At 34.7% G+C, this 17,552-nt stretch overlaps 1 protein-coding gene across 6 annotated transcripts in view; it reads right to left on the bottom strand.

The window, feature by feature from the left end:
* LOC109076519 (collagen alpha-1(XIV) chain-like) overlaps positions 1 to 17,552 on the bottom strand; it is a 104,404-nt gene that overhangs the window by 64,724 nt on the left and 22,128 nt on the right. For all 6 annotated transcript variants that reach the window (XM_042772193.1, XM_042772194.1, XM_042772189.1 and 3 more), the window contains 10 exons: positions 8,706 to 8,861; positions 8,416 to 8,535; positions 7,181 to 7,345; positions 6,728 to 6,889; positions 6,481 to 6,638; positions 5,676 to 5,805; positions 4,514 to 4,656; positions 4,146 to 4,275; positions 3,644 to 3,783; positions 2,518 to 2,644 (listed from right to left, as the gene is read on the bottom strand). In XM_042772193.1, the coding sequence (XP_042628127.1) occupies positions 2,518 to 2,644; positions 3,644 to 3,783; positions 4,146 to 4,275; positions 4,514 to 4,656; positions 5,676 to 5,805; positions 6,481 to 6,638; positions 6,728 to 6,889; positions 7,181 to 7,345; positions 8,416 to 8,535; positions 8,706 to 8,861 (1,431 nt within the window). The remainder of the gene's footprint in view (positions 1 to 2,517; positions 2,645 to 3,643; positions 3,784 to 4,145; positions 4,276 to 4,513; positions 4,657 to 5,675; positions 5,806 to 6,480; positions 6,639 to 6,727; positions 6,890 to 7,180; positions 7,346 to 8,415; positions 8,536 to 8,705; positions 8,862 to 17,552) is intronic.

Below are 17,552 nucleotides of genomic sequence, written 5' to 3'. Positions count from 1 at the left end.
TGACCCCCAAACTTTTGAATGGTAGTATATATTGTTAAAAAAAAATATAAATCAAAAACATTCTATTAATAAAAAGTTAAAAATTCATCAAAGAATCCTGAAAAAAAAGTATGATACAGATAAAGGTTTCACCTTCAAAAATAGCAATGTTATTGATAATCAAACTCAGCATATTAGAATGATTTCTGAAGGATCACACAGTGTGACACTTTATACTAGAGTCATGATGCTCTGGAAATTCAGCTTTGTCATCACAGATATAAATTATACTTTAAAGGATATTTAAATAAAAAACATTATTTTATATTCTAATAACATTTTGCAAGATAACAGTTTTTTTTGGCATTTTTGATCAAATACATGCAGCCTTGATGAGCAGAAGAGGCTTCTTTACACTTAACATTACAAGTCTTACTGATCCCAAACTTTTGAACGGATATGAATCTTAAACAATAATCAAACAAATTATATATAGATATATATATATAGATATATATATATATATATATATACACATATTCATATGTTTACATATATATATATATAAATTGTTAAAGATATTTCATTCATAATTTTTGCTGTGTCCTCGGTCATCGGGACTCAATTTCTTTAAAAAAAATAAAAAGACATGAATGAACATGCATAGGCAAAAACATTGAGTTTTTAAATCACCACTTACATTTTTAGTTTTCAAGATTTTTTTTTTTACCAAACTTTGGTATAAAGATTGATTCTCAACTATTTTATAACAGAATGATTCAATATACCAGTTTTCCTTCTGCAAAATTTGTGTAAAATGACCATAAAAGGGTTTTCTCTTTATGTACAATGTATCTATAAACTAAATCTAATTTGCATATGAATATGTTTTTGGGGCAACATGTAATGAAAAAAGTAGTATAATAATGGGAGTAATAATGGACAAGATTTTTTTAATAATATATAATAGAATTCATAGAATATTGCTAATTTTCTTTGAATATAATTTCTTTCCCTGTTCATTTGTTATGTCTCCCAAAATGCGTAATAAACATGCTTTTAGTCCCGGTGTCCTCATATGAGGACATGAATGAAATCAATGTCCTGTTTCGTAACAGAAAGTCATAAATCAAATCACTTACACTTAGATTTATAATCAAACAATTTAAGGGAGAGGTCACGATGAAAAAACATTAATCACCTAAAAAAACCCAATTTTCCATAAGAGTGCCACTAAATTAATTTCAGACATTTTTGATGACCAAGGAGAGGGAGAGGTCACGATGAAACATTAGGTATCTCTGAAAAGCCCTGAATGTGCTCTGTACAGGACATCCAGACTTAAAACTGTGGCATGTACAGTCTCAGAGAAATTCACAAAAACATAATGTCCTCATATGAGGCTGCAGGTTCAGTAGTTAACTGCTAATAGTATTAATAATCATTTCAGTATTTTATCTTGTGTTCCAGTACAATATGTAAAAATCCTTTCAACAAGATAGATATACTTGAAAATTTGTGTAAAACAGTAAAGGCTGTTTTCACAGAATATATTTGAAATTAAATATTTTTATTACTCCAATGTGGCATTCATTTCAGTCTGCTTCTTTGACCATTTCTCCTTTTGTGTTTGACAGATGAAAGCCATAAGGCTTTGACATGACATGAAGTCAAGTAAATGATGATATTATTTTCATTTTTGGGTGAACTAATCTTTTAAACTATTTAATGTGATTTGGTGAATGAATTCCTGAACATTCTCATTTCCACTGTCCACAGAGAGACCAGCATTTACCATAACAATCACTTTTAAATTCAAACGTATTCCTTAGAAATTTCACCACGTAACCTGATTGCTACACCGACAATGTCAGGACACCCACAGAACAATGAAACTCAGGAAATGAAGGCCCAGATCTATTATAGATTCCAGCAGCCAATCAGTGGTTACTGAATGTAACAGCCTGCCTAGAAAGTGATGCTCTGTCCTGGACAGGGAAAGCATCCATTCCCGCTTTCCAGCTGGAGTAAATTGCAGACTCTGTGTGAAGCGGATATTGTAAATTCTGTTGGAGGAGGAAAATATGACAAAATATGTACATACATGTACATGTTAAATCAGCATTGTGGCAAGAAAACAATATTTTTTTCCGCCCTCCACATAATAAAAAACAACAATCCCCCCCTCTCCCTTCCTTGCAAAAAAAAATAATTTACAGAAATCCACACCCACCGCCCAGCATATGTTGGCTGTGCAAATAATCAAATGCAATTTTCATGCGCATCTCGTCAGTAAAGCCAGTTCTGTGATTAATAGTAAATCTCCAGCACTTGCTTTTAGATGGAGCGGCATTTACTACACAGAGCCGTAGTTCACTGACAAGCTACCCAATGTCGCGTTATCAGCAATGAATCGCCTGCAATTATGAACGCGATATTGTCAGTTAACTACGGCTCTGCAACCAACACAACAGAATAACTGAATTCACCCATTTAAACATTTTTAAGCAGTTCACAGCAGGGATCAAACAGTCTCACTTGTAGTGAATCCACCACTGAGTGCCTCTGATTGGCCGGCATCGTAGAGAGCAAAAACTGCAACGGTGTACTCTGTTAAGGGTAACAGGTTCTTCAGGAACACATTGGTGACTGGACCCAAATCCACCTGGAGAGAAGAAAAAGAATGCATACTGCATTTATCTTCATTCAGTTATTTAAAAAAATAGTTAAAGTGATCAGTAATATTTGAATTAATAATTACATTGAAATCATTTGGATTTCAGTATAATTACAATAACAACACAACCCTGCATCTTGAAAAAAAAAAAAAAAATCAGTTGATTTACAAAAAGGGCTAAAAGTACTTTATTTGATGATGCTGAGTTAAAAAAATATACATATAAAAAAATGATTTTTCAAATGACATATGTATGTATCAGCTTTAATTCACTAATTAAAATGTCAAATTGCAAAAAGAAATATTCAAAATGTATCATTTAATAACTTAAAATTTGCACAACAGTGGGAAAATATGTTCAAATACTCCATTTAATGTCAAAGAAATATATATATATTTTTTTTTTTTCGCAAAATCTGTAATTTTCAAAAAATATGTGCCACGTTTACATTTTCTTCTGTCAAGCAGAAAACATATGTGCCACGTTTACATTTTCTTCTGTCACCAGCCATAATTCTAACCTTGAAATCAGGATTAGGCATAAAATAATGTTATATACTGTATGTAAAAATTGGTTAAGAATTGATAAAATATTTATAAGCTGGCTCAGAGGAAGATAAGAATCATGCATTTGTGGCATTTTTGTTACAAATCATATTTTGTGAAAAACTACAACTCACAATAACAAAAAAAAAGCAAATGGTTGTCAAAATGCACATCATATTTTGTGACAAAGTATGATGTGCTAGAACAAAAAAGGCACTATTTTTAGAATCAGCACCCCAAAATTAGTAAGAAACAAGTACTGGATTTCATTCAGCAAATATAATGCAGGACCTTGTAGTTATTTAAATGTTAAGTATTATTTTACTAATATTCAATCATTTGAATAATTTTCTATACTATATATCTGATTAACTGAGTGTGTGAGCACAGAATGAGAAACGACTGCTTGTCATGTATTGTAGGTTGTGCTGTAGTGGTCACCTCACTGGTCTGGACACCATCTGTCTTCATATACATGACACGGTAGCCCTTAACCTTACTGGACGCTGCGTCCCAATTGAGTCGCACAGAGCTGTGGTCCACTTCACTGACCCGCAGGTTACGTGGAGGTCTCAGGGACACTGCAGGAAAACAGGGACTAATGATCAGACACTGACACTTACTGAATATTTAGTGACATTGTTGCAACATTGAAGTCACAATGATTTTAATGCCCTTTTTAAAAGTTCATTAATTTTCTAAAAAACACGTTGCGTCCTTGTCTTGCAAGCTTTAAGACAATGTAACATCTTTAATTGAAATCTCCAGCTGGAAATTTGGATTCATTTTAGCACCCAGCCCTATTACTTGAAGCACATTTAAGCACATTATAGTTTTTTTTTTTCTGAATTTATCTGTGCTGCAGAATTCAAAACAGAACCATTAAACACTGGACACTGTACAAATAGAGTTGGAAAGAAAACAGATTGGCCTGGACACTCACTGGTGGTCTCCTGAACAGTAGCGGGATCACTGGCCTCCTCTCCGAACATGGCATAGACCGTAACGGTGTACTCTGAGTCAGGAATCAATCCGGTCAATTCCACATCAGTCACCGACTCATCCACCCTTAGCTGTATCCCAAAAACAATGGCAACACCTTTAGAGCAGCATAAAGGCTGCTGAAACACATATCAAAGTGCAACCAAGGGAACTCAAACATGATGAATGCTATTCCTCCTCTACAGCTCCCATGAAAAAAGTGTAACAGCAAAGCTACTATTTTGGTGGAAGTGTCATCATGCCGACACGGGCTTAACGTTTACTCAAACACAGACGGGCACATTCACAAAGACAATTTGCAAGCCTCACCTCTCTTTCATCTGTATTCTCACTGCTCAGTGGAGCGTAAAGGATCATGTACCCAGAAGCCCCTTCTGCATCTCTCCAGTGGGCTCTCATGCTGTTGTCTGTCACATCGTACACCTTGAGATCTCTCACTGTTGGCAGAGCCACTGAGATACACACATACATTCAAATTAGACATCCATACTTAACACAGACAGACAGTGTTTTTTGTGTTTGCATGTGAGTGAGTGTGTGCAATCATTTTATAAATCCATATTTTTATATTATTTTACAGTAAAAGTACAGAAAACAAGATACTGTAAATACATGTGAGAAAAAAATGTATAATAATAATTTATACTTAATTATTGTGAGGAAAAATCTAAGATTTAAATTTTTAATTAATTTATCTTAATTTATAAGTAAGTGCAAGCAAAGTTGTATAAGATATAAAGACTACAAGAATGAAATTAAATAATATATATTTATTTTAAAATATAAACCTTTTTAATAAGGAAATACATTTTAATACAATTTTAATATTTTTTAAAGAATAATTTGCAATTAATAATATTTTAAGAAAAATAATGCTTAAGAATGAGGTAAAAAGAGGAGTAAGGAAAAAAAATGTTAATAATTACATTTAATTTACATAATTACATTTTATTTGATCTGCTTTAAATCCAAATTACATCTCAGAAAACAAGTTTTAATATCTAACACAATTTAGCTTCTCATTTCACTGGAAAAAAACAGATTATGAAAACTATTTGTTTGCAGTGTATGTGTACAGTATCTTGAGTGTTTTTTTTTTTTTTCAGTTTTGGATGTGTGTAACAGATTTGCAAAGATCAGAAGTGTGTTCTGAGTGGGATTCTGGAAAGAGTGTGACTTTGATGGAGTGTGAGAGAAGCAGAAAATGTTTTCATTCTGGAACAAGCACACATGAATAGTCTTTAACATAACACCATATATTCCACCACAAATAAATATTATATATTAAACATTGTATATTAGATGACACAATTACAGTAAAGGGCATTTAGGAAAAAGAAATAGGCATGTGGTTTGTGGGTAATTACTGTTTTACAGTGAAACCGTGTTGAAGGACACGAGGCTGTAACGCATGTGATATGAAATATTCTGTAGTCAGTGTTGTTCGTGGCAAGTTTACAGTATGACTCACGTGTGATCTCGCTGCCTCTCAGAGCGTCACTTGCTGCGCTGCGGTACACAGCGAACACAGCAATCTCGTATTCAGTCAGAGAGTTCAAATTCTGCAGGACGACTGAATTCTTCGTGCCGCCCACCACAATCTGTACAGCAAGAAAACAGTGGTTCGTGATGCCTAGCAAAGCAGTTGGGAGAATGCTTATGAAAAATAAGACCACATAACTCTGCAGTGTTTAATAATGTGGCAGATATAGTGCAGCACATACTATTTATAATATTGTGCTGACACCCATCACAAAAAAATAAATAAAAACTGGAAATAGAACAAAAGATAAAAGAGGCACTAAAAAGTATTTTGACATTTAAGCCACAGTTAAAAATGTAAGACTGTCATTGCTCTAGATAACAAAATATCAAACCAATAAGAGTTTATTTTAAAGAAAGAAAGCACAAGAAAGACATCTGGTGAACATCAGCTGACTTAAGTAGTAGGACCTCTGACAATAAGGTCATCTACTGTATCTTCCAAAAGACATTTTGGTAAAATATGGCCATACAACATAAGTCAGTAGGGTTGAATGTGGTTTCGGACCTCATAGACTTTCATTCTATGAGTCTTTTGTGTTCTACAGATGAAAGAAATTCATACAGAATTGGCATGATTTGAGGATAAGTAAATGATAAATGATTTTGGGTGAACTACGCATGCCTTTAAGTGGCTTTAAGGTGGAAGGTTTGGTTTCGGATAAACTTAGTGGATGTTTTGTGCCATTGTTAATGGTTGAGTAGCATATTTGAAAGTTGCTCTGATTGGTCACCTCTTCCAGAATATCTACTCCGGTTGGATGGTAAACAACCCGATATTTTTCCACACTGCCAGGCGCATGAGTCCAGGACACTCGAAAACTGTGTGCAGTCACCTCAGAAGTGACCAAGTCTTGGGGTGGAGACGCTGTCTCTTCAGTGGAAGAATCTCCTGTCAATCATGAGGAAATCATGAGGCTTTAGATCCATTCCACATATCACATACTGTATCTAAGTGTAAACAGCAATTAAAACACTCACGTATAATTTCTTTGTCTTGTTGCTCCACTCCATCACACACCTTACTGGTCAAGCCGTCCACTATAGTGCTCATTATACTAAAGTCTGCCACATTATAAACATGTGTTTCCTCTGGTTCAGAGGCGATGGCCTTCAGCTCGTTCTCATCAGCATTCTTCACACCTACGCACAACCGTTTTCACACAGGTCATATTCCATGCTTCTGGAATATCTATAATAAATAGCTTGTGTTGATAATGTGTCTGTGTTGACAGTTTACAATCTTTTGGAAGATTTTGTAAAGACTTATTAGAGATAAAATTCATAAATGACTTCTGAAAAGCTCCGCAACATGTAAACATCAGCCCTGAGGATGTTTATTTTTCACTAGCTGGATTGCTTTTTCTACATACTGCATACATTAAACTGGATGAACTAGTTTACACAAAGATGCATTAAGGAGTTATCTAATACCAATGGCAAATAACTCGACTCCAGCACTTCTCAGGGACTGGGCGGGTGGGATAACGTCATCCTGGGATTTGCCGTCAGTTATCAGAATTCCAATTTTGGGAACATTGCTACGAGCCCCAGACTCGGGTTTGAAGCTGTTCTCAAGGATGTAGGTAAGAGCAAGACCTAGACAGACCAAAACATTAAATGAAAGAGTTTGCAAATACAAGAAAAAATAAATTTGGTCTATAAAATTGCAATTATGAAACTGTATAAAAAATATATATGTTCAATTGTGAGTAGTAGTCACAATTGTGAGATATAATGTCAAAAATCCAAGAAATAAAGTCGCAACTGTGAGAAATATAACTGCAATTACCAGAAAGTAAGTCACAATTGCAGTTGCAATTTCAAAAAATTAAGTCACAATTATAGTACAAGAAATAATATTGCAAAAAAGTTTACATTTTAAGAGACACAATTTTGAGAAATAAAACTGTAATTACAAGAAAGTCACACTTGTGAGATACAAAATCGCAATTACAAGAAATAAAGTCAAAATTATGAGAAAGTATTTTGAGATATACAATCACAAAAATAAAAAAAAAAACACAATTACAAAAAAAAAACACAAACAATTTTGAGAAATTAAATACAAACATTTTACAAAATCACAATTACGAGAAAGCAAGTCACAATTTTGAGAAATAAAATCGAAATTACGAGAAAGCAAATCAAATTGTGAGAGATTAAGTCACAATTATGAGAAATAAAGTCACAATAGAGAGAAATAAAATCATAATTATGAGAAAACAAATCCCAGTTGTGAGACATAAATTCCCAATTACAAGAAATAAAGTGACAATTTTGAAAAACAAAAGCACAATTATGTGAAATAAAGTCACAATTGTGAGAAATAAATCACAATTACGAGAAAATAATTCACAACTGTGAGACATAAAGGTGTGATTGTGATATATGAATTTGCACTGCTACAATAAACAGCACCTATAGTGCCTGATCATGTTAGACTGGGTGGTTAGCGAATAAAATGCAGGTTTCTGCGCTGAAAAACTGCACACAAAAGTGAAACACCAATTTAGTTATTTATTATTATGCCTACAATTAATTATTTTTTGTACTTTAGATTTGTACTTTGGTACAACGGTCAGACTGGTTATTAACACTCTGACACGGCACAGTATATCCGTGTCTCAGGAACAATGGAAAAGGTCTGGAAAAGTACAGCACATTACCTGTGAGAGTGTTGCCTCCCTTGTATGGCAGGTTTTTGACAGCATCTATTACTGCATCTTTTGTGCTGAAGCCATTCAAGTGCCACTCAATTCGTGGATCCCCGCTATACTGGGCCAGTCCTAAAACATAAAAAACACATTCAGGGAACACACTGACACTTTATACATCAGATCTAAATTGAAAAGCACTTTATAGCTATCTAAATTAATATATGATCCACTTACTATACATCTATTTTTAGGTCAGACCAATTATTACAAGTGAATAACAATGAATTAATGGAACCCACCAATCCGGGTTTTGTCCATTCCCACATCGAAGGCACTGACCAGGTTTTCAAGGAACATGCGAACCAGACGAAAATTGATTCGTCCAATACTCCAAGATCCATCGACCAGGATGACAATATCCGCAATAGAAGAAGTTGTGCAGACAAACTGATCCACTGGATTATGAGAGATGAACAGAGAGACAGAAAAAGAAAGAATGAACCTTATTACAGCACAGTCCCACATGTCTATAGATTTAAAAACATTGTCCTCTGAAGAAACTAACAAACTCAACACCATCCCACAAATTACACAGCAGTCTGTGAATGCAGGTACGGTTTTATTGAGCCACTCTGTCATTGCACAAAGTATCATCATAGGGCAGGGAAGAACATGTTTGATTTATGAACACAGCAGTAACAATCAACCAAAGCAAAATTATTTTCCTCATACAATTTTAACAGAGCAGCTCTGGGATCCACACTGGTTAGAGACAACTAATGGCATCTTGAACCCGAACAAATCATGTGTGTTCATGTCTCTGAGTGTGACAGAACTCCTGGCAGTCCCACTGTGCAATAACTACATATCCACACACAGAGGGGGTAAAGTGATGAAGTGTCAGTAAGGGCAGTAAATCTGAGGAGCACAGGACCACAGAGCTCAGTAGTGTATCATGGGAGTCTGTTCATCCTCAGTCATTTATTTTCACAGAAGAACTGGCCGTCAAAGCCTTATAGCACGATGCAAGTCATGGTGTTTGGCACCATCAACATAGAGCTGAAATACAGAACAGGGACATTATACAAACTCAACTATTCCGTCAGAAATCTGTTGACACAAAGATGGCAGTGAGGAGTAGAGAATGCAGACTCTTAATCCGTGGCTAATGACATATTTCCATAATCTTAAAAGTGACATTTAAATGGACAGTTCACCCAAAAACGGAAAATTGTATATTTACTAACACTCATGTCACTTCAAACCTGACTGTCATTCTTCCATGGGACATAAAAGGTGAGAATATTTTCAGTGTAATAGAAGTGAAAGAGGAATTTAAAAAGATTCAAAAAGGTTCATAATAGTAGTCCACCAAACATATATTCCATGTGAGTCATATGATATTTCTGTGTGAGGCACAGACCAAAATATACTGTACGTGCTGAACTGGAGACAGAATCTCTCATTTTAAATTCACAAATTGAAATTTCTACTTCTGGTATGAGTTCATAAGCGTGTCAAGAACAACTGGAATGAATGTGAAACTTTCAGTGAATAAGGATTTAGATATATTTTCATGTAAATAATGATTTCAATGTTAATTTCTTGTGAAAAGATTTTCCATGAATAATGATCTAAATTTTAATCTATTCTGTGAAGATTTTTAGTGAGTAGTGAGTTCAATGTTGGTGAGAGTTTTAATGAAATTGTTTACATTTTGATCTATTGATCTATCTAAATGATTTCAATTTTGCTCTTTTGTGTGAAGTTTTTCGATGTATAATTATTCAAATGAACAGTTTAAATTTCAATCTATAAAAAAAATTTCAGTGTATAATGTTTAAATTTTAGCTCTTATGTGAAGATTTACAGTGAATAATTGGTTCTATTTCTTACATAAAGCTATCGTATGACATCAGAAGACTTATACAGTAGCACATAAGTCATATCTACCACTTTTATGATACTTCAACTTTCTTGATACTCATCACCTTTTGTGTTAAAATAAATAAAAAAAATAAAAAATCAAGGTAAGTAAATTAAGACATAAACTTCATTTTTAGTTGAACCATTACAGTAAAGACAGGTACTGAAAAGCACATCTTGGCAGGCAAATCTGTTGGGCATGTTTGTCAAATCAGTTTAGTTTTACCACCAGGAAGCGATTCATCTCTGAGAAAACACTAAATAAAACTGCCATTCAATCACTGCAAGATTTGTTTAATTAACTCCTGTGCTTCTTAATTCCACACTACCTATTTATGTCTGTGAATAGCGGCGGCATTCGATCCACACCATTACACAAAGAGTGGCTTGTCAAGACACAGGTACCTTCTGCTGTTATCAGTGAGCCATTGAGAGCCCCGGTATCACTAATCAACATGAGCTCCTCTATCTGAGAGCATGAGGCCAATTGTATCCTGAGATTCAGGGGTGAGGATTCATCAGACCCATCAGCGCTCCAGCAACATTGATTCATTAAGCCCTAAGAGCCCCGGGACTTATCTACTAAGCAACAGACTTCTCGTTGCCACTTTGGAAAACCCAAAAAGGTCATGCAATTGCTAAAGGATGCCATGGAAGTGCTTGCTGCAATGCAGTTGCTGTAGATTGCAGCCATTGGGCTGCACAAGCTCTCTTTCGGTTGCAGGACGTCCTCTGGGAGCACTCAATCAAACATATGCTGGAGGAAGAGAAGAAGAGACAGGCGAATGAGATTAACACACCAGACAATGCAATCAACTCTTTGCATCCTTTATGAATGCAAAGTCAAAGCAGCGGTGATATGATATATGCACTATGCATGCAGAGCTCTAATAATTATGCCTATTCTGGCTTCAGTTTTGTCGCCTGCGTGTGCCGCGGTGTCTCCAAACATGTGAAATATTCACTAGAGTTGAATGTCTGCGAGCAGGTCCCGTGGCAGGTCACGTTTATTGTTCTCATTAAATGCATATTAAGATTAACTACTGAATAGACGTTCTTGTTGCTCGTGACAGAATCCTCATGTCAGGAATTTGTCAGCTATCTTCATTCCCTTGCCGCGGGGGTGTCTAGACTACTAATGTGGGGGGAAGGAGAATTCTTGCTCTTTCTAGGCATTGAATAATGAGTACGTTTTTAGCAAGCATGTCTTTTTGGCTACCTTTCAACCTTCTTTGAGGTGAAGTCATTAAGGAATGCAGGGATGTTGAAGGGACAAAGATATAGTAAGCCTGGGGTTAGAACAGTATGCTCGATATCTGGAGTGATTCTTAATTTGCTGACAATATCACCAAAATAATTATGCATGGCATGGGCTACCTATGGGCAGCTATTATGAAATACAACACACCCAAAAAGGATAGGAATTTTAAGTAGTTCTTAATCTCAGGGTAACAAGCCAATTAGATTTTATTTTCTCCTAAACCTCTAAATGGCAACAAAATTAGTCCAATATTTAAGATTTTTAAAATGGTAAAATATTGTTTAAAAGATTTAAAATGTTGTGTAAAATGAAATAAAATAGATTACATAATAATATTTTTTTTAGATAATACACGCTTATTCAAAATTTCAAAAGTTTGGGATCAGTATAATTTTTCTGTTTTTGAAAAACAGTCATATTGTGAAGTATTATTACAATTTAAAATACCTCTATACATTTTAAAATATAATCTATTCCTGTGATGACATTTTAATATGTTGATTTGCTGCTTGAGAATCTTTTCTTATTATCATATATATATGGTGAAAATCTTACATTATAAATGGATTTATTTAATCAATTTAATGCCAAGAAAGTACCAAGAAAAGTATATGTTTATAAATATAATAATGCACACATACAGCACATCTGCACATCTATAGCAACAGCAGACTAATTTGAGTCTAAGTCACAGATGAATAGTTTCTAAGAGTCAGAGAAACAATTCTGAGACTGTATCTGTATCAGTAGAATATCAGCAAGAAAGAGTTATTAAAAAGGCCTTTAATAACTGAAGTGGGCAGAGCGATAAAGCATATAACCAGAGTAAGAGCTCTTCTGGGACTCAGGGGCATGTTTAAATACCATTCAGTGCCTATTAAGGTTAACAGCTTTAACCAACTGATTTCCTCCACCTTCTTAAAGAATGCAGACAGGGGTTATTGAAACAACGAGAGGACAGCAGCTGATCTATCTAGCCTCTGTAGAGCATTTTATTACGCCACATTATTCCTCTCTTATACTTCAGCTCTTTCTCAGACTGCCGGCCATCCCAAGTCTGATATGGGTTGTGACATCAGCAGAAAACTCTGGGAACAACATAGCTAACTGCCAAACAATGCACAGGCCGAAGAATGGGAGCCTTTGTTCTAAAGAGCACACAAAGTTAATTAGTCCACTCCATCTAAATGAACAAGAAAGGACAGATAGCATGCCATGATCTGGGCTTTTCTGGGCCTTTTGGGGGACTCCAAAAAGCACACTCTTTCTGACCCATCTTCACCATCAGGAGAACCTGAAACAGGCCTTTAAGAAAATTAAGCATGTCATCTCCTAGAATTGGCAGGAGAACCTGAAACAGGCCTTTGAGAAAATTAAGCATGTCATCTCGTCTCTTAATTGGGATGTGAAGTGGCAAGAAATACAAAAAGGTGAATCAGAGTTTAAACACAGAGGGCTGTTCTAGTTAAAGAACACAGTGAGAGATGAGAGCCCAGTGGTGTGGAACAAGAGTTAGATTGAGGAGACAGAAGGTGGGCGAGTTGTGACGTCACTACATGAATGTATTAATTGCCTGTATTATACACTGATTTGGCACTGAGACATACAATACCAAGGCAGTCTGATACAAGGCAGATACAATACAGGGATGCATGATATATGTCAAAAGTAATGAAATGAAATGAAATTAATTTAAATGAAATTAAAATTTTGAAGTAAAATTAATACTTTTAAACTGATCAAAAGTGAAAGTAAAGCAATTTCAAATAAATGCTATATTCATACTTAATGTACATCAAAGAATCCTGAAAAAAAAAATCATAAAATATTAAACAGCACAACTGTTTTTAACATTCATAATATTAAGAAATGTTTCTTTAGCACCAAATCAGTAGGATTTTTGAATGAATGATTTATGATGATTAAATGAATAATTTCTGAAGGATCATGAGACACTGACAACTGGAGTAATGACTTCTGAAAAATTCAGCTTTGCCATCACAGGAATAAATGAAACTTTAAAATATATTAAAATAGAAAACTGTTGTTTCTGTAAAAAAACCTGTATAACTGTAAAAATATTTCACAATATTATCACAGTGTTTTTACTATATTTTTGTCAAATAAATCAAATAAATGCAGCATTAGTGAGCATAAGAGACTGCTTTTAATAACTTAAAAGAAAATTTTATCAAACCCAAACTTTTGCAGTGCACTACTTTTTATAGTGGATATATATATATATATATATATATGGTCATTTATCAGTAATCAGCCATAACATTAGTTTATCAGTATCAGTCAGAATTGTAGAATGTATTTATATAACCTTTTATTCTTTTTATTTTTAATCAAATTGAAATGTCAATAAATTAACCTCAATTTACAAGAAATAATGATCAATATATTAGAACTAAAATGTATAAAATCACATAAAAAATTATCAATGTCACTTTTATTGATTATCTCACCTAATAAATGTACATTTGTTTGTGAAGAAATATCAATAATATGTAAAACTACAGCAAACCATAGCCTGTATCAGAAACGTGCTTGTAATATAAGTCAGCAAAGGTACATATTTTAATTTTAGTTGAGTGGGTTAAAAGTGGAGGAACACAGACACGCCCCTCGGTTCCAGCACCCCTAGAAGACACAAACCTACAGTGTGGAACAGAGTGGAGAAGAGCATTTGTGATGTTGACGTGTGGGAGTGTTGATGCCAGCCCACGTCTAGATTCCTCCAGGCAGACCAGCTGGAAAACACTGATGATTACTATTCTTACTCTCATAGCACTCCTGTTAGATTCTCATTCTCATTCAGTGCTAAAGAGGTCATGCAGCTCCAGACCAAACACACTCGGTCTGCACACTAAACAGCTTGTTCAACATGCTTTGTTTTACATTTACATATTATTTAACTGCGAACTATATGGTTCATTTAAGTGCATCACATCCACAGATGACGGATCTAAGAATGCATGCTCAGTTTTTGACCACTCGGAGACAGAATTCATGATTACTGACCAATGGTTTATGTCGAGTTCACTGTCATGTAAAAATCATCAGATGCCTCTAAGCCTCCTTCTGAGAACAACCGAATAATGCTGTCCAATCTAATATCTTCCATACAACATTCAAAGGATTCAATCCTTCAAAGTAAAGGAATTTCAATCATTAGTATGGCTTACAGTCCACGGCTTCTTTACAAGCTAATTTTTTTTGAAGATGATTTATTGCAGGGCGTCCATTTATCTGGGAATGAAATTGACTCTGTTGTAATTCTGTCTGATATTTATTAAATTTTTTGGATGTGTCTATTATTCTCAGCATCATTTTTACTAAAGCGCGGGCTTTGGGCTGTGTCTGGGCTGGAGGGATTGGTTTACACTCCGTCTGGGGTTTGCGTGGGAAGAGGCACAGACCGAAAAGGCCTCTAAACACTCTGAACATGTCACCGCTAATTTCCAAACTGCCCTTCAGTGACACACTATACACAGCATCTGCTAACAGGGCTCTCACACAAGGGGAAGTGATGTTATAGGTCAAGATAAATATAAAACAGAAACTTATGGAGTTTGGGTAATCATGGCTACAAAGCGAGCCTGTCTCAGCTTCTCGAAGCTTGCCGAAGATAGTTGCACCACATACTGAGATCAATCATCAACACAACTCTTCTAACTTCTAACTGTCTGAAGTTTATTTCAGACAAAACGTACGTGAGCCTCTCTCGGATATAATGCCCAGACAGCCAATCAATATTTCAAACATACTTTACAGTGTTATGACTTTTCAATAAATGACATCAATCACAACATATACAAATATTATAAAATATCCAGTCACTCTATACTGTACATAATACAAGTAACACAGCAAGGAAGTAAGGCTGCACAATTAATAGAATGTGAATGTCATGTGCGTCTATCTATCTATCTATCTATCTATCTACAGTATCTATCTAGTAAGTAGCTCTGAATTAAGATGGACATTATACACTCAGCTGGTCATTTGAGCAAACTTAACCCCTTCAGAATAATACAAGATTTGTCTACTACTGAAGGTAAATTTATGAAAGTAAAGTTAGGACTTTTTAAGAACTTTTTTTAAGACCATGTAAACTTTAAGGAACAAATAAAATTGAAAAATACAACATACAACAGATCTCCATTCATTTTCAATTTATTTTACAAAATACTGAAATAACTATTACTCTGCTCAATCTGCAAAAGTAATGTTTTTCCTCTGTATTTTTGTCTTATTTGTGACCCTGGACCACAAAACCAGTCTTAAGTGTAATTTTTTTTTTTTTTAATTGAGATTTATACATCATCTGAAAGCTTTCCATTGATGTATGGTTTATTAGGATCGGACAATATTTGGCTGAGATACAACTATTTGAATATCTGGAATCTGAGGGTGCAAAAAAATCAAAATACTGAGAAAATCGCCTTTAAATTTGTCCAAATGAATTCTTAGCAATGCATATTAATAATCAAAAATTAAGTTTTGATATATTTACGGTAGGAAATTTTCAAAATATCTTCATGGAACATGATCTTTATTTAATATCCTAATAATTTTTGGCATAAAAGAAAAATCTATAATTTTGACCAATACAATGTATTTTTGGCTGTTTCTACAAATATACTCCAGCGACTTAAGACTGGTTTTGTGGTCCAGAGTCACATTTTTCAGTGCAAATATACAAAGATACTTAAATCAAGATACATTTTTGAGAAGCAAAACAAAATAAGTTAAAAGTTCATAAGTCTTGTTTTATAAGCCCCAATAAACTCCCAATTTGCTGCTTATTAATAGTTAGTAAGGTAGTTGTTAAGTTTAGGTAGGGGGTAGGATAAAGGTATATCTACAGAATAAGGCATTCATATGTGCTTTAAAAATACTAATAAACAGCCAATATGATAGTAATATGCATACTAATAAGCAACTAGTTAATAGTGATAATTGCCCCCTAAACTAAAGTGTTACCATTAATTTAGTTTCGCATAGTCAGACCTTCAGACTGAAGGCAGAAGGTCTGGGAACCATCTACAGATGCAAAGGAAGCAACCAATCATGTTTTTTTTTTTTTGTGATGCATCATATTTAGGGCTGTGGAAATGTCCCCACAATAACAGACCAGTGTGTAAAACTCTTGGACGCATTTTAAAGAGTAAATGCCGTGAACTTTACATATTTCACATACTTTTGAAAATCCAGCATTTAGTTGATCCTGATAAACGCTCATTGACGGCTTTCTTCTTCCATGAGGAGGTTTGGCATCACAGCGTCTTTGTTTACAGGTTGAATGTTTAAGAATGTGACACACACGTCTCCCAGAAATCCTGCATATTTCAACCAATCCGATAAAGATTTCGAAACTCCTGAAGTGTTTGCAATTTTGTGTGCTATATGCATCAGACATTCAGCCAACGATCAGTGGGTGTGACGTCTGAGGCTGAGACCACCATTTGTTTAATTTGGTTCCAATTCTCAGAAAACAAAACTTCATATGTTCAATGTGCATAAAAATACTTTTTTTGGAGTGTATGCAACATTTAACATCACGACTTCATGAATTTAAGATTTCTACTCTGAATTAAGACCTTTTTAAGGTCATAATTAAGGTCATAAAAACGCAAATTAAGACTTTTTTAAGAGCTTTTTAAGAGCTGCAGAAACCCTGCTACTTCATGTTAAGGTCTTGATCACCCTGTTGGGCGTCGTTTTGTGATAATGACCGTCTGACTGTACATTATCCATTACTTGTATCCCATTACATCATCATGTTGCAGTCATCCCAGATATCAATTTAACTGGCACTTCCCCAACAGCCATTATGTGTGATCCTCATAGGGGTTAATTAGCACTCATTTTCATTAAGCTATAGGCCAGACAGAGTGCAGTCTAAAAGTGGCAACAGCTATGAGAGATGTCGCACTTTAGCATTTAGCAT

The sequence above is a fragment of the Cyprinus carpio genome, chromosome A16 (genome assembly GCF_018340385.1).
Source record: "Cyprinus carpio isolate SPL01 chromosome A16, ASM1834038v1, whole genome shotgun sequence".
NCBI classification, from domain to species: domain Eukaryota; kingdom Metazoa; phylum Chordata; class Actinopteri; order Cypriniformes; family Cyprinidae; genus Cyprinus; species Cyprinus carpio.
The sequence above is the reverse complement of the archived record's forward strand: the minus strand, read 5'-3'. Positions and strand labels throughout refer to the sequence as shown.